Source organism: Heliangelus exortis, chromosome 1 (assembly GCF_036169615.1).
Source record: "Heliangelus exortis chromosome 1, bHelExo1.hap1, whole genome shotgun sequence".
Classification (NCBI taxonomy): Eukaryota; Metazoa; Chordata; class Aves; order Apodiformes; family Trochilidae; genus Heliangelus; species Heliangelus exortis.
In genome coordinates this window covers 91,699,120-91,717,065 of record NC_092422.1, presented here as the reverse complement: position 1 = coordinate 91,717,065, position 17,946 = coordinate 91,699,120, and the positions used below count along the sequence as shown (strand labels likewise).

Below are 17,946 nucleotides of genomic sequence, written 5' to 3'. Positions count from 1 at the left end.
ACTTAGTCATACTTCCAAATCTGGTAAGAATTTTCAAGCCAGCCCCAAGCTGCATACTACCTGCATTTAAGTTCACCCATGTTCTTTTTATATACTGTGCTGCAAACAAATGAAGAACCACAGGCTTGCAAAGGAACAACCTACACATGTAACAGAGGACATAAATAAGAAGGCAGTTAAAATGTCTCCTGTGAATTCTGCAATACAACATGTACCTTCCTGAATAAGCCCTACACTAGATTTCTGTTAGAGAGAGTTGCTATTTAGTATTTCTTACTGTGACATAAATAGGCCAAAGTTAAGAACTTGTTAGGAGTAACTCCAGGGTTATCTTCACAAACCAACTGTAGCAGGCTAAGGCATTACCTAAAACGAGCCTACCTTGGCCTGTGCTGGAACAACCTGTGGTGTAAAAATGGACCCTGAGGTATTCTGAATGATGCCTGCATGGTCCTTACACTACTCAAGTTGTCGGCATCAGCTACCAAAAAAGATGTGCTCAAAGCTGTCTCTTTTCTCAGCAGCTGTATAGAGAGCATTATTGCTCCAGTTCTCTTAAACCAGAAGAGATGCTCAAGAAATTCATGCAAGAAAGCAAACTTCTTTGTAGGTAACCTACATGCAGGTAACCTCAGACAGAATCTCTTGTCCTACTCTAAATAAAACTTTTTTAACTGGGACCTGCCATTAATGCATGCTGTAGGAATTTCTCCAGAGTGAAACACTGAGTTATGCTGTTTAACTGTCAGGTGCAAGATACCATAAGGGGATTAGTTACAGTCTGTACTTGTTTCTCACTAAAAAAGTCAACAAACTTTATCAAGGTCCTAAGCAAGAAACTGACAGATCTGAAAACAAAAAACTTGGTTTTACTTATTAGCTGGTATAAGACCTGGTTAAAGGCCAGTCCTGCTTGAGCTACTGAGTATTACTGTACAATTACCTTGTGAAGCTCACTGTTTTGAGAACATAAGATAAAGTTTATTGCAGTTTTCTGAAATTACATCCAGACAGCTTATGTACAAAGCTATGACTGACACCAGTGAATATATTGTAACTCACTGCAGGATGAAATCAGGATGAAGTTCGTGTAGCCAGTAGCACAATTTCAGCTGCAGTATTTGCTTCATATTCTGTCCACTGGAGAGATTCCCACAAGGGAGCAATTGGATGAATAACAGAGTACAGTAACTGTGCACAAAAGTTACATTCTGCAGTTTAATTCCGTTCGGTCAGCAGTCTTGATACATGGGAAGTTATAAAAGCTTTAAGACATAAGGTAGATTCAGATGCTTTAAAAACCACTTAGAACTTGTATTAAGGAAGTCACCAACAGCAAGATGAAGAGACAAGATCAGTCCAAAGCTATAAACAACATTGTTCTCCCTTTTTGTACGCTCCAGCTAAAAGAAACTGGATTTCAATAATGGAACATTCCCACAAAGTGCCCATGAAATTTAGGACAAATACATTTTAACTGGGGCAAATGGCAGTCCTAAACCTGCCAATTATTTCAAGGTAGGATTGTGAGCAATAAATACATTTATAGTATCCCCACTTAAAATGCTTGCCTTTTAAATAGGTAGCAGGATAACTGTTCATTTATCAGCAAAAGCACTTCCCCTGAAGAAAATTATCATATCATAATTTTAAAGATATTAGTCTGACTTTCATTTATTCTTTATGTTCCTGGCATGTATGACTGGCATCAGGTTGGTGGGTTTTTTTATTTTATTCTAATATCAGTAAATGCATTAAACAATAACTGGTATCAATTACACTAAACAGCATGAAACTATTTCTAAATACCACGGTGTTACCAAATGTCATCTGTGTTAAAGCAATCTGAAGTCAGGAACAGTTTAATTTGCCATGCAGAACCTGCTTAATATAGGGCTTTGTTTAAAAATTCAGAACCTTTTACAAAAAACTAGCTACTTCGTATTTTTCTGAACAGTTATACAAAATTCTTAAAATCAGCTCTTATCTCAGCATACAGTAGAACTGACCCTCATGAAATATGGGCTTAGCTGGGTCACTTCCATGCACTGACCACTCCTGCAGGTTACACAGGCAGCCCTTGCAAAAATGGCTCTAACTCACCCATGCCTAAAAGCAATAATCCCCTTCACAGGGTATGGGCTTTATCCTGCTTGTTCACTGGGGGTTCCACTGAAGTTTCTGACACGTGAAGGTTTGGAAGATCAAGTCCTAGGAGTTGATGGAAAGCCACATATTTGAAGGAATAAGCCTGAAGATTTCAGAAAGAGAGTCTGACATTCCCTTTTTAAGATATGTACAGTCATATATACATATTCACAAATCTGTCCTGTGAAAAGAGGGAGCCTTATTACAGAAACTGTAATTTGTCTCAGTTCATACAATTTAGAAAGCAAACCAAGAACAAATAAATGTAAATATATCTATATACATAGTATGACATAACAACTATGGAACAGACAATGCTATACATGATCTCTCATCCCCATAACTCTTCTGTTCTTCCAAACTTGTAGATCAGAGTACTAAAGAGGGAGGAAACAAGAAATGCAAAAAATCAGACCATACTTCAAGTGGAAAAGATAATTTGAATAGCACCCTTATGATTTTACACTGCCTACACTGCAAATCAATACCCGTCCAGTAACCTTAACTTTTATTCAAGTCAGTACCTATACTTAATTTCCTGTGCCTTGCTAAAACTGTGAGATCATGCTAAGACAAAATCTAAGCAATTAAATTTTTATGAGCAAATCAGAAATAATATTGATCCTGCAGCAGATAATGGAAATCCAAATTACAATTTGAATTCCAAAATTCCTTTTATAAGGTGAGAAGCAATTACATACAGTCATAAATTAATAAAAATGTTGAAGGGACAAAACTAAGTATAATTTCCTTAGTGTTCCTTATACTTTTCAGTTCTATTTTTCTTAAAACCAACAAAAGGATGGTAAGGAAAGGCACAGTCATAATACATCCTAAAAGAGTGAAGAGCAGGGGAGATGAGAAATAGTGACATCAACAACAAGTGATGACAATTAAAACAACCCAGACACCTGGATGATGAACTAGAGAACTACTAATGCTCATGTGCTAAGGCATGAAGGAAAGACATGGCTCAGGGGGTACAGACATTATGGAACAAAACAGATGGAGGAGAATCTGATTCAATTAGAAAACAAGTTTTAGATAAAGACATTGAGAAGGGCATTGCTGATTGACCCAGATCTAACCCGAAGAAGGGAGTCTATTCCAATGGATGCCTTTTCAAATGTTACTGCTTAAAATGCATGGTAGGATAAAAAACAAAAACCCTCTGCAAAAATAGATAAATAAATAAATTTTACTGTGTCTCATACTTCGTACCTATAAAGCGAATCTTACATGGCAAAAGAGAATAAACCTAAAACAATCTATACACAGAGTCCATATAGAAACGAAGGAAAGACGCTTTCAGCATCTAAAAGCGGCTTCAGAAATAAGTTCAACAAAGTACTGAAATAAGACTGAAGATTTCAGGTGGATGAAACTATTCTCAAAAGCCTGCCTTCATCAGTATCCCACTTCAATCATGTGCAAACATATAGAAGAGATTCAGGAGCTGCTACTTTCTGCAAGAAGATGACTGATTTTCCAAACAGGGAACACAGTGGTGCAGCAGTCAAGCTGCCTCGCTGCAAAGCATGTGGTATGATACCAGAAGGGAAACAGCACAGTAATTTTAGTGGTAAGGACTTGTAAAAGAGGATATGTGAACTTTTTCAGTGACTCATCTCAGACCTTACACTATTCAATGTTTTCATTGTCTTTTACTGATTAATAAAACTTGCAGAATGCATTACACATGTAAGAAGTTATTATAGATACTGACAGTTTCAAAGTGTCATATGATATACTTAGTGATATTAAGCAATATCAAATACATTGATTTAAGTATTACCATCATTTTCTTAAAAAGAAATAAAAAAATCACTTAACTGAAAGCTCATCCATTAGAAACTAATCTAGGTGTATCAATTATCAAATAATCAAGCCTTGAGCATGAAACAGCCAGGAAAAGGACAACAGGATCTCCCACTTAGCACTTAGCACATAGACAACATATGCCTCCCACATAGGCAAATGTGTTTGTAGTATAGAAATGGAAGTATTATTGCCATTAGCCAAAACCACTGACACTATCTTACCCAGAATACTATCTGTATCCTTGGTCATCCACATTCTAGAGCTGTAAGTTTAGTGAGAGTGGAAAGGGCTGTACTAACAGGAGCATGAGGGGAATGAAAAGTTTCTCAAGGGCTGAGAAGGGGTAAGAAGTAAGAGATTGTTTCTAAACATTGGAGCAAAGGGAGTAAAAGAAGTAGCAGAGAAAAGAAATACTTTTTAAGAAACAGTCTGATCAGTTTATGCATTGAATAATGCATAAATCACATCACTTCCCAGTCGAATATCAGTGTACTCTGTGACCCAAGAAGAGCCTTTGTTACCTTCCTCAAGTGAAGATCAGGGTGGGCAATCAATCAAAATAGGGAGCATCCTGTATTGAAAGTAGCAATCTCCACACTTTGGAAGGTAAAGCCTCCAGTTTTCAGAACTCATTTTCCAGGAGTATCAATGTGCATGGAAACAGGTAAGTAAGAGAGCCCTATGAAGGAGGGGAATTTGCCCAGATAACTTACCTGAAAAATATCAATGCATTTTGGAAAAACACTGCTAATCCGGGGTAAACATTCGTGTCTGAAAAGTAAGTAACAATGGAAATATTCAGTACTGGAAGGTTTATTTAAAATACTATTCATAGTATCATCCTCTTGATGACAAAACTAGATGGTATGGCTCTGACAAAGGCAGACCACACGCTTCCATTCTTTTGGATTTTCTGCCTTTTTTGGTGGTTAAAGTACTTCTCAGTATGTGAAAATAAACACACTTACTCTGTGTAACGTATGCTCCAAAAAGAATCCACATTGAAGCAATAAGGGAACCAAACATCAACATAAACCCAATGAAGAGCCAGATACGAGCACCTGCAGGGAATATCAGAACCTCTGAGAACCACGTACACTGTTGTCTATACTGACAGATGATCCAAGCTGCTCTCTACCATGATACAATGTGTTACATTGCTGAAGGCACAAAGGGAAAGGATTGAACTCCTTATCAAGGGTGAAACATACCAAAATTTGCCTTCCCTAAACACACACAGCAGCTGCATTCCCCTTACTTTAGCAAGCAGACAAAACCACCAAAAATTTCCCCTCAGCTGTAAGAAATGCCTATAACATCACTTGGTACAACCTGCAGTAGACTAACAATGAGGTACTTTGCCAAATATAGTGTTTCTGAAATAAAGATGGCATTTCAATAGGGTACATAAAACAAACATTTCTGCTCTGGAAGTAGAAAGAGGACAGCACATCCACTGCCACAACACAGTAGATGACATACAAAGGAAACAGAATACTTGTGACACATTCTAAAATAAAGCATTATCAAGGAATGTTTGCTCCATAGCCTACCACAAGGCAGAAATTAATTTCTCCCAGCAGATATAAAGAATTTGCAAATGCCTAATTACCACTTAGAAAAAACCCAACACTTAAATAATCAGTCTTTCAACAAAGCATGATTTTTAGACTTAATTTACCTGTTCTTCCTAAACATCCATCACTATAGCTGTCTCCTCTCACCTGTGCATTTGATACAGCATTTATCCTAGGAACAAAAAAAGGGTATACACTTCAGATAATTAGAGAATAATTTTAAAGTTGTAAGTACTAAGCTAGTTTTTAAGAGGCAACAAATACTGGAAAAAATTACTTGGCATTCTGTACAGTCTCATATTATCACATGTTCCTTAATGAAAGGATTCCCACTGGACTTGAAGGAAACTCCCTATTTGTAAGTTTTACTTAAAGTTTTACAATAACAGATCTGTAAGATGAAGAATTGCCCTTTATAGTGATTGGAATATTCCTGGTCACTTTCTGGCTGTTAAAGTTTTAAAAGTATCTAAAAGCCACTTCAGAGGAATAACAACAGCCAGTAAACAGTGCCCTCCCAATTATGATACAAGTTGCTTTCCTTCACAACAAATACAGTAAATGTTCAAGTAAGAGACACCCTGTAAGGAGGGACAATTCAATTTCTTAAAATTAGTACATCGCTGAGGAAAATTGTGTGATTATTAACAGTAATAAGGCACCTTCAAAAATTAAAAGAACTTCACAATGAAATGTTAGCAGATAAGCTAAATAAAAGGGGGGACTTTTGAGAGTACAAATGGATTGATTACAGGAATATTGGGATTATCAGTCTGATTAAAAGGAATTATGTACAAATGTTTAAGATTCATGAAAACTGAAAACTGCTTGACATAAGTGACTTAACTTACAGAGAGTAGGTGGAGCATTAAGGCCTTAGGCTGCAAACTGTAACTAAATGTTAATTGAAGTTTTGTGATTAAACCTTGCTTAAACTTCCACTGTGACCCCCTGGGGTAACATTGAAACCAGATGTAGACAATGAGATAATAACTCAAAACTATTTTATATAATGATAAACAGGATTAATGGAAGCTTAGGTTTGATCAATTGGGTTGTTGGCAACTATCCTGGCAAGAAGTAACAAGAGGAGAATGAAGAGAAATCATCCTGACAACAAGTGACTGACAGTCAGTGGAGACCCTCAGATAGTGGAGGGTAAAACCCATCAGAAGGGAAGATGTAATCATTGTGGACAATAATTGGATGAGCAGTCACTGGCACACCCTGCAAACGAGCGTGTTGCCAGATTGTGAGACCTTAACAGGCACAAGTAAAGTATGGGCAGGGTCCCTCTTTTGGAGGTATCCAGCTCAAGCTGTAATATGCTGACTCTGTGACAAAACCTAGGGTCCAAACTTTTCTTTACAGTTAGAGACGAAGACTGGACACAGCTGCACCTTCCTCAGAGGAGTTGAGAAAGCAAGGGGCCCCAGTCCAAACCTCTCAAGTGGGCAGGAGGGTCATCCCAGGCTCTTCTTCAACAAGAAAGAAAACCTCTCAGATGCCATGTGTTAAGAACACCTTGCAGAACCAAACCCATCCTTTTTTTTTTTTTTTTTTTTTTTTTTCCAATATTGTACAATTCCATAAAAGCTATTGCTTCTCCTTCAAGCTTGCCATGTTACATCCTTGTAACAATATCTGTAATACCACTACCTCTCCCACTTCAGGAAGACTTGAGCTAGAGACAGCTGTAAGAATTATTTTATAAAAAGGGGAGAAGGCAGTCAAATGTTTTATACTGAGGTAAGCAACTGGGCAGAATTACATGAAATTTGGTCTAGGAATCTAAACACCTAGTACAGAAAGCCTGTTACAAAAGGTCTGCTTTCTTATATTTTGCCAAAGGGCATAGAAAAAGCCATGCAAAAAGGTACAGTAAGATTACTCATAAGTAATCTATAGCCAAGTGGTTATAGATTATCATATACCATACTGTAAAAACTGTGTTTAACAGCTCATGTTTATAACAACTCCTTTATGTACACTTACATGAAAAAAGCTAGTGTTGAAAACACCCCACAGGTATGGAACGCATGGTTCATTTGTTCTGGCTTGGGGTAAACTACTGCAGCATCTATCATTATCCACCAACCTGTGAAAAACTGGAAAAAAAAGAGACCAGTATTAGGAGGCTGGAAGGCAGAGAGAGAGAGGCAGACAAAACAAGGCAAATGTTTATGCATACCATTGGTACAATTGTCTTTTAACAAATACAAATTATTCTAGAACATTATTAGCTTTAAGTGGGACTCCAAATCTGTTTGATATGCAAATTCTACATAAACAATGTTGATGTTTTCAGAGAAGTATTTGGTAACTGGACACATTTTCTATTCAAATTAATTATCAGTGTATGGTTAAATTCTCTGTACAGCTCTAAGAATTCCGATTCTAAACACCTACAAGATACAAACTATGTATAGCATGGGTGTTCTAACATATCTATTAATGACAAAAATCCATTAGGAATTTCAAACTGTTTTAAAGAGAGAGCAGAACTGGTACATAATTATTGGACAGAATGCAAAATTATGTGACCTGCCTAGCAATTACACTTTTAAAATGTTAAAGAAATATACTGGATTAAGATACATTTAAAGAGTGAACCTTCACAATATATGAAACCGAAATGTAACGTTGTCATACTTCCAAACTTGTCAACACAGTCATGATTCACATCTTCTCAAAACTTACCAATACTCCTGCAACTATTGAAGCAATGGCATTTCTTCTTTCACTCCAGTCAATACATTCACATTCTGGCCATCGGAAGTTGTCTAGGAATCCTGCCATTTCCTCAAGGATTAGATTGCCCTTCTTATTTTGTACTTACACATTAATTCTTCCATTAACAACTGCGTCCTAAATACCTGAAAAACAGCCCAAGATGCATTTAATACACAACAGTACAATCTTGAGTTGTTTGACAACTGTCATAAGCAAGCTTTACAATGTGTGTGTTGGTTGGTTGGTTGGTTGGTTGGGTTTTTTGGTTTGGTTTATTTTTTTACAGAACTAAAGTATTCCATATACTTTCTCAATTCTATAACAAGCTATATTAAAAAAAACCAAAACAACAAATCATCCTCCCTTACAAACAGGGTTACAAAATAAAATCATAACATGACCCAAAACTTTATGCATTAAATTATCACATCTGAAACAGAAATTAAATAGAATGTACTGTTTGTTCACATGTATGGAACACAAAAATAAAAGCAAACAAGAAAGCAGGACTGAAGAAGAAAAAATTTTAAATTTAATTTTCATCTTCAAGCCATGATTCTCTCTCTGGCATTAGCAGTCAAAAAAAGTATGATAAAAACAGGAGAGCTCCATATGCAGACCAGAACTTGGTCTCTGACTCAGGCAAAAGAATCTTGCACAAGATACATGTGTTTCCAGGCCCCAAACAAGACAGATAACATAGCATCTTTCTGACGTAGGGAAAAAGGAATCAACTCAGTGAATCAAGTAATACCAAAGGTAAAGGATGTCCTGCTTCACAGAGCGAGCTTTAAATACATTTTAAATTTAAATAAACTTTACACAGAACTTTAAATACAAGAAGAGGACAGCCAATTAGTATTACAAAGTGACTACTAAAACAACACAGTTCTCAAACAATTTGTTGAGAAAGTAGTTATAAAAGAGTCTCCACTACATACCTATCCTCACACTGTAAGACAATTAGCATTTAGTTTGGACATCAGAAGTTGAAGTTTTTCTATTTTGCAGTGACTCACAGCCACTCTATCAGCCATTCTATTTGTTTCAATATTGTCAACTTCTGTATTTTCCCAGCCTCACATAAATAATTTCCAGATACTTCATAAAGGCTAACAAAAGACAAATGTCCTTTAGGATTATGTTACAGGAAAGGCTGATGTAGAACATTTTTCTGGTTAATAACAGTAATAAGAAGTCTCCACTAAGAAGTGAAATAAATAAATCTATAGAAGATAAATAAAATAATAAAGTATAAAATAGATAAATAAACCCATAGAAGTGAAAAATAAAGATATAGTTTGTTTACACTATAAACACAGGCCACCTCCTATGAATAAGTTTGTCATCCTAAATGTAGTTCCAGAAATCCATCCATACTTACGATGCTACCTTAAAAATCAATCACATAAATCCAAAAACTATTTTACTTTTCTACAGTATTTGGGTTCAACTATGCAGATGTTTTCCTAGGTTACACTTTTACCCAGCAATTTTCAGACACTTGTTCTTTCTCCAACAAAACTTCCACACTGCATTTTACAACTGCTCCTACAGCCTTTCCTTCTTCTGCAATCTTAAAATGGCTCCATCTGTATTTTATCTGTTCCTCTTCAAACCTTGCATGGGTCTCTTCCTCAGCCTGCAGTAATCCCTCCCTCCCCACACCAGAACACAGCTCATGGTTCCCATGGCTTCTGTCACTACAGACTACATGGTTCTCAGACAAACATGCTGCATTATTTCTTCTCCCCACTGAACACAGTGGTGGTTATCTCAAATCTATCAAAGTTACTTTACTTCTTTTTCCTTTGGAATTTTCCCCATAATGGGATATTTAAATAGGATCAATACAACAAAACAAACAAACAAAAAAAACCTCCTTCAAACTGAACGAAAAATTCTATTGCCACTCAGAAAGCAGGTCAAGAAAAGCCACTGGGTAAAACAATTTCAGATATGTCTACAACAAAAGAAATTACTTTTCACCCTTTACTTGGATGCCATCCAGAGGCACCTCCACAGAGATGTGCTGACAGGAAACTCATGAATTTCAGCAAGGAGAATTCCCCAGTCTGGCAGCTGGGGAAGAACAACCCCAAACAACCCCCCCTCAACACGTACATGCTCAGGGCCACCCAGCTGGACAGCAGTGTGACAGAGAAGGCCCTGGGGGTCTCAGTAGGCACCAAGTTGAACAGAACCAACCATGTCTCCTTGTGACAAAGAAGGGGAACAGTACCCTGGGCTGCATTAGAAGTGTTGCTAACAAGTCAAGAGAGGTGATCCTTCCCTTCTGCTCAGCACTTCTGAGCAGAATACACATTTGGAGCACTCCATCCTTGGAGATACTCAAAAGCTGTCTGGGCAACTGGCTCACTTGAGCAGGGGGATTGGACCAGATGACCTCCAGAGGTGCCTTTCAATCTCAACCCTTCTGTGATACTTAAGAAACTGGCTGTTAAATTCTTCAGTGATGTATTGAAAGAAACCTTACTGCTACAAAAATACTCCAGTTCAAATGTCTGAAACAAAATGAAAAAAATTCTATGATCCCTTCTATGATTTAAATGGGATATATAGCCTGTTTTGACAGTTCAAAAACTGACTAGCATTTACCCCAGTAAAACCCCTGCAAAGTCAGAAATTATAAACATTATGGATATGATACATTGTACAAAACCCTGTCTTCAAAAGTTTCAAGTATTAGAGAGAAAACAGAGGCATTTTGCTCACTTCAAAAATTCAAGACAAAATCTCTCAAAACTTAATTGTATTGGATATCAAATGGAGCTTTCACATCTATATTAGTGACAAACTAGTGAAGTTAGGGAGACTAAAGAAAGTTTTTGGTGTTGTTTTTTTTAATTGTTTCTAAGATGCAAGGCAACCTTCTGCCAAAGCATATTATGTTAACAGAAATTGTATTTTAGGTGCTTAATACCTACTCACAAATCAGAACTTTGCTTTAGCCTTGACTTTGTGCCTAGGAGAGAAGACACCCTATTTAATGGGAACAGGTGAGAGAAACACTATCTGGTGGCATTCTTTCCACAACAAAGACTACTAACTGACAACACAATTTTCTTCTTTCACTGGAATAAGACAACAAACATGGAGAAACAAAGTGCAGAGAATGTGCAACAGAACAAAGGTGAGAATTCCACAATTATTTCTACATGTGTCTAGTGCTAGAAAGTACCTTTTATTTCAAAGAAAGCCCAATGGCAGAGCAGGCATGCAGGAATACAAACGGCAGTAGAAGGAAACAAAGATGATAATACCACTGGCCCTTTTGTCAGATGATCTAAACATTAACCAGTACCACTCAGAATTCTGCAAAAGAGTCTTTCATAGATACATTCCAGGAAAGGCCCAGTTAACAGTAAAAATAATTAGCCATTTCTCTCACTACTGACATAGCTCCATCTGAGTACAGACTTCACAGATTCACAACTAGAAAGCAGTGACACACCATTTCTTTCAGCATTCCTGAGTCCACGTTCTCTGACCAACATATTAATATTTCTACTTCTGTGAACAGACAATGCCACTGCTCATGAAACGTGCACCTGACTGAGTACACCCAGGTGTAGAGGGCATAACCATAAAAAAAGGACTGCGGGGTCCCAGAAAAATTAATCCAACCTGAAGTATAACTAACTACTTTTCCATAGTTTTTAAACCTTTTGAAGGGGGAGCATAGTGCCTATGAGACTTACTAGAAGGACTGACAGCACAGAGCCAACCCAAATGCAGCAGGGTTGTTCACTCTCTCACAAGCTTTTAAATACCTCGCTATCACACAATACTGGTTTCAATAGGCTAGAGGCACGGGTTGCCATCCAAAGGGACCTAGAACAGCTCTCCTAAGAGTAAAGGCTGAGAGAGTTGGCATTGTTGAGCCTAGAGAAAGTATCAGAGGAGACCTTATTCTGCCCTTTTAATATATAAAGGAGACCTGTAAGAAAGATGGAGAGTACTTTTTACCAAGGCCTGTCGTGAAAAAGGAAAGGTTTAAATTAGATATCAGGAAGAAATTCTTTACTGTGAGGGTGGTCAGACACTGGAACAGGTTGCCTGGAGTTGTGGATGCCCCCTCCCTGGATGTGTTCCAAGGCCAGGCTGGATGGGGCGTTCAGCAACCTGGTCTAATGAAAGATGGCAGGGGGGTCCTGTCCCTAGCGGGGGGGTGGACTAGATGAACTCTGAAGGTCTCTTCCAACCCAAATCATTGTGTTAGTGTTCCATATGTATGTAGTGCTCAGCCCTCTTAGAACAGAAAGAAGAAAATAATAATCTGTTTCAGCTGTGAAAGAGCTGTGGCATTGTCAAGCGAGACACAAAAGCCAGATTAAGGTTTATCCTCCCATGGATTAATATGGACACATAAATTGGTTTTAGTGCAAATATATCCTACTACATAGACAAGAAAATTCTCATGAAGACAGATGCTTTCAGATTACTTTCTTTCTTGAATAAATGTACTAAACACCCTCTCTTGGTTTAAACTTATACATCCACATACTTCACGGCAAGGAAACAGGTAAAACTCCTTGCATTAGCTGTCCTTCAATGCCCTTCCTCCCACCTGTCTCCTCCCCTTTTCCAAGGACACAAAGCCTCTCCCACTGTTCTCAGGAAATATTCTCACTCATGTCCAATAAACAAAAACACACAAATGCTTGCAGGAACAAAGCAGTGCCTGAAGAACTAACAAGGAAAGCTACATTCAGTGTAAAAATAACACCTGGTAGACAATAGCACTCAGGTTAAAACAGCTGGCATGTTATTCAGACCAAGAAAGTTAAATGAAAATACACAAATTGGAGATTAAAGTTTTCATCTTAAAATCCCTTTCTGTATCACCCCAAGTTATTTTCTTTGAACAAAATACTAAAGAAGTTGCAAGAAAATATGAAAGAAGCCTGCAAAAAGAAAAAATGTGCAAGGGCCCCTGATTACCAGAACCTCCTGTTTCCAAAGGACAGATAGACAGAAGGAAGAGATGTAAAGTCATTAGGAAACTCCTATTTTCCTTAAAGAAGATGGCACCTTCCACAAGCAGCCAAACAGAATACACTTTAAGCCACATGATTTCCTATACACATATACTATGAAAAGGTATTTGGCAGTTACTTTCTATCAAGCTTGCTGTAATTTTTAAAGGGTCTTTAGACTACTCACTCATTTCAGTAATTACATGCAGTTTCAGTTTCCTATACACAACACAACGCTGTATTACAGAAAGAGAAAATAAAGGAACTTTGAAAATAACTTACACAAAAGTAAGGCTATGTAGCTGAATTATTTAACAGGCAATAGCCTTACACAAATCCCTATGATGCTCAGCCCCAGAGCACCTGGCTACAGCAACTATCCCTTAAGAGTGCTATTAAAGTTTGAAGACTTGAGAGAGGGAGGAAAAAAGATCAATTCTGCAATTATCTGCAGGCCTATTTATGCTCGTAAGAGTACACTCTGTGCATCAACATTTATTTAATGGGCTCAGGCCATGACGGGACAGTAAGAGGCAGAATCCCAGACCTGCAAAGTCCTGACAATAACTGTTACGCTGAGAGCAGCAGTATTTAAAAAAAAAAAAAAAAAAAAAAAAAATTTACGGACCATTTCATCTACAGATCTCCAACTCAGCTCAGTGCCACCGTTCTCTGTCCCTGACGCGGACAATGGCAATCTAAGAAAAACCCGACCCTGTCCCTGCGGCGGGCCGGGCCGGGCCCCGCTGCTCCCCCGACCACCCCGGCGATTTCCTGCGGCCGAGGTCACGATAGGGGGAAAGGTGACGGCTGCGGCGTGAGGGGCAGATCGGGACGGTCGGGCACCCCCCACCCCAAGGCCGAGGCGAGCACCGAGGGGTGGCACGGGAGCCGCAGGCACCGGGAAAGGGCGGGCCGGGAGAAGCCGTCCCAGGCTCCGAGCTCAAGTGCGGGCAAGAGTCGCTGCTCCTCGGGCCGGGAGAGCCGCGGAGGGTCCCTCACGGACGGCGAGGAGAAGGGGGAGAGGGGGAGGAAAGGGGAAGAGGGGGAGAGGAGGGAGAAGTGGGGAGAAGAGGGGGAAATAGGGAGAGGGGGAGAGGAGGGGGAAATAGGGAGAGGAGGGGGAAATAGGGAGAGGAGGGGGAAATAGGGAGAGGGAGAGAGGGGGAGAGAGCCCCGGGGCGCGCGAGGGCCCTTGGCCGGCAGAAGCAATGGGGTTCGCGCTGCCGCCAGGCACGGGTGTCCCCCGCCACTCATCCCGTACCCCGCGGCCCCCCACCCCGCCCCTCGCCCGCACCGGAGCAGTAGGGAAACGACGGCCGCACGTACCCCCCGGTCCTGGGCGAGACTCTTCCGGCTGCGGTGAGCGGGGGCGGGGGGCAGAGACCGGAGAGCGACGAGGCCGTGCACCAATCGGAAGGCGGTGCTGCGCGTCAGGGGAGGCCGGGTGAAGGCGGAGCGCTACGATTGGTGGAGGCGGCATCCCACGCCATCGGCCGCAACGGCAGGTGGGGGGAGGGGCCGCCACATGCCCCGCCCCCTCATGCCCTGGGCAGGGAGGGGTGGGGTGGGTCCCGGCTTCACCCTCCCCCCCGCCATTGCGCCCGGTCAGCGGAGACCCCCGGAGGCTGAGGGGTTGGGCCGCCGCCTCAGACGAGTGCAACCGTGCTGGTGACCCACGTCGTCTTATCAACCTTATCGCCCGTCGCCTTGCACTGTCTCGCGAGGAAAGTACGGCGCCGCGACCCCATCGTAGTCCAGCAGGTCCCGGGTTGGAGCGTACGTACCTCCTCCCGAACTGCTGCCACACCTCAGCCCTCTGTCTGGTGTAATGAAAACTAACGGGATTAATAAGCAATCCTGCCTTCAGCTGTCCAGAAAGAAGCATCTGAACTATTTATTTCTGGCTTCCCAGACAGCCTCAACACAGCCCAAGTGGTTATTGCATGGCATGTATAACACCCTCATTAGCACCTTCCAGATGTCTTGGTCTTCCTCCTCACATTCCCGTTTCCCAGATTCAGGGAGAAGCATTGAGAGCAACACCAGAGGAAAGCAGTGCCGGAGCAGAGAGGAAGGTCGGTGAGGAAGGAGAGGGGGAAGGTGCCCTGAACAGAGATTTTCCCCTACAGCCCATGGTTAGATGGGAGGCTGTCCCCTGCAACACATGGAGCTCCGCACCGGAGCAGACCCTGATGGAGCAGATGTTGTGGACCTGCAGGTCATGAAGGATCCCGCTGGAGCAGTTTGGGACCTGCAGCTCACAGAGCAGATGCTGAGGACCTGCAGCCATTTGGTGACTGTTCCCCAGGTAGCCCACAGCTTTATGGGCTGCCTGCTCTGGAGCAGCTTGCTCCTAAGGGATTGCACCTCACAGGAGGGGCTTACGTTGGAGGGGTTCGTGAAGGACTTTCTCCCGTGGGAGGGACCCCACGTAGGAGTAGGGGAAGACTGTGAGGAATCCTTCTTGAGGAAGAAGGAGTAGCATAAAACAACCTGTGATGTTCAGACAGAAAAACACACTCCCTGTCCCCCTGTGTGGCTGTGGGGGAGGAGGTAGAGATACCGGAACAAGTAATTTGGGCCCAGGAAGAAGGGAGGGGTGGGATAAAAGTATCTGAGCTCTGTTTTTTGTTTTCTCCTTGCCCTGTTTTGATTTGATTAATGATAAATTAAATTGATTTTTTCCCCCAAGTTGAGTCTGTTTTGCCCATGACCTGAATTGGCAAGCGGAACCTTCACAGTCCTTATCCTGACCCACAAGGTTTTAGCTAGATTTTCTTGCCGTCTTGAAATGGGGGAGAGGGAGTGAGCAGCTGCATGGTTCCTTGTTATTGGATAGGCTCAAACCACAACATGCCCAAAGACCAACTGACCCAAAACTTTTGATTAACGTTCTCCAAACTTCCCATGCACAGGGTTCTGTTCTGGCCAATTTTTTGCTAAAGCACTGGAAAATGCCATGCCAGCACCAGAGGCACTTTAAGAAAGAACCGTCTTCTTGAAAAATACAGATTATTGTCAATTATAAAAGATTTGATACCAAGATCTTAGAGACTCTAAAGCAAAATGTTGAATTAAGTACCAAAGGTGACCTGACCACCCCTGAAAATTCACTTTCAGATAACACAAAAAAAGCAGTCAGTCTGAAAAGTGAGTAGAAATTTAAGAGTGGAATAGGATAAACAAAGGAAAGGCATTCCAAGATTGCTCAAGAACAATGACCAGGACTATGGAAAGCAGAAAGCAGCACTGTGAGAGAGACCCATAAAGATGCTATAGAATGGCAACAGAATGTTCAGTTTCTCATAAAAGACAGTTAGCTGTAAGCCCATTAAGTCCTACTCAGATTTAGAGGGTCTACCCAAAGCCAGCTTCGCTCTTTTTTTCCTTCAGTTGTATCTGCTTACTGTGTTCGACAGGGCTTTTGGTTATGACCCCATCCCCATTTCTGCATGAAAGTCTAACAAAATATATATGACTTAAAAGATGGTTTCTGTACACTCTGTTTTCTCTTCTATGGCAAATCAGTTCCACCAGGTCTGGAGCTGAGCTTTGCTTGAAGCAGCTCCTGCTTTCTCACTTTATTTGGCCTTGAGAAGAGGCTATGCACTGCAATGAGGATCAACTTGTACTAACTTGGTTCTAACTTGTGATGCTCAGCAAAGAAGAAGTTTGTAACCGAACTCTTGCCTTGCTTTTTATTGACAAAGATCATAGCCATTTTTATAGTAATTCACCCATGCCTACTCTCCCACCTCAATTTCTGTTAATGCATGTGCCATCATCTCACCCTCATCTGGATGCCCTTTTCTTTCCCCTTATCTCCTCCCTCCTTTCCAAGCTCTTCCTGTTGCTCCTCCCACTTGACAGTTTCTGTTTTCTTAAGAGCTGATGGCAGCTGTGGGAAGGCAAACTGGGGTTGCCACGTCCAGGGAACCACAACAGGTAGGGCAAAAACCTCCAGGCAGACACCACATATCCTCTTCTCCCCTATAGGATCAGTTTCTCCCACTAAGAATAAAGATTTACCACTTGTCTTTGTCCCTTACAGCATGCCCTGATCTTACTTATCATTACTTTTATTCCTTCTCAGAGCTTTCTCTGAACCTCCATATGCATCCCAAGCAGCGTTATGACTTTGGAACAGAAAGATATTTATAAGGCCTCAACATTTACAGTGTATGTAGAAACTCCTCCACTGAATATACAGCTGTCTTTTCCTTTTACTGGAAAGTGCTAGTAGTGCTTGAGCAACCCATCAGATTGTTGGGCAAAAAAAGACTTCTGACTCTGTGAAAAACTGGTACCTCAATTAATATATCCCAGTAATAACTATCTCATATTTTGTTACTTGGATAAGCCTTTCAAGCCACACACCATACAGTAACTAGACCAACACATAGGGTGTTCTGGGAATAAAAAATGTGTATTTGGATTTGGAATCTGCAATGACTTAACCGTCTTGAGGTCACTAGTAAGCTAACAGGTATAAAATTCAAAGCAACTGTCTAGTGTTAGGTAGAAAAATGCCCTCTGAAGGCTTCTCTCCCGGGTTTTTCTAATCCATATGCAGTATGAAGTACTATTTGTTCTAGAAGTCCTGACTAAATACAGCTTTTCAGAGTTTGTGAGTTCAGAACAACAAAAAATATAGACCAGCCTAC

General features: G+C 40.7%; 1 protein-coding gene across 3 annotated transcripts; it reads right to left on the bottom strand.

Moving 5' to 3' along the window:
• Nucleotides 1-959: 959 nt before the first annotated feature.
• Nucleotides 960-14,714, bottom strand: TMEM50B (transmembrane protein 50B). Of its 3 annotated transcripts, none has more exons than XM_071754125.1 (7): nucleotides 14,609-14,714; nucleotides 8,247-8,422; nucleotides 7,542-7,654; nucleotides 5,651-5,718; nucleotides 4,938-5,030; nucleotides 4,683-4,740; nucleotides 960-2,525 (listed from the first exon to the last, which is right to left on the bottom strand). In XM_071754125.1, the coding sequence occupies exons 2-7, from the start codon at nucleotides 8,343-8,345 to the stop codon at nucleotides 2,480-2,482; spliced, it is 477 nt and encodes a 158-aa protein (XP_071610226.1). In that variant the 5' UTR covers nucleotides 8,346-8,422; nucleotides 14,609-14,714; the 3' UTR covers nucleotides 960-2,479. The 3 variants fall into 3 exon arrangements, with proteins under 3 accessions (XP_071610226.1, XP_071610232.1, XP_071610240.1); XM_071754131.1 differs by having other exon boundaries at nucleotides 14,577-14,642; XM_071754139.1 differs by lacking the exon at nucleotides 14,609-14,714 and adding an exon at nucleotides 13,908-13,990.
• Between the last annotated feature and the right edge of the window lie 3,232 nt (nucleotides 14,715-17,946).

Coding starts and splice junctions, on each gene's coding strand:
- TMEM50B (XM_071754125.1), bottom strand. CDS start 8,345: ATGGCAGGATTCCTAGACAACTTCCGATGGCCAGAATGTGAATGTATT. Junction 5,719..7,541: donor TCAACACTAGCTTTTTTCAT/GTAAGTGTACAT, acceptor TTTTGTTCCTAG/GATAAATGCTGTATCAAATG. Junction 5,031..5,650: donor TGGATGTTTAGGAAGAACAG/GTAAATTAAGTC, acceptor TATTCCCTGCAG/GTGCTCGTATCTGGCTCTTC.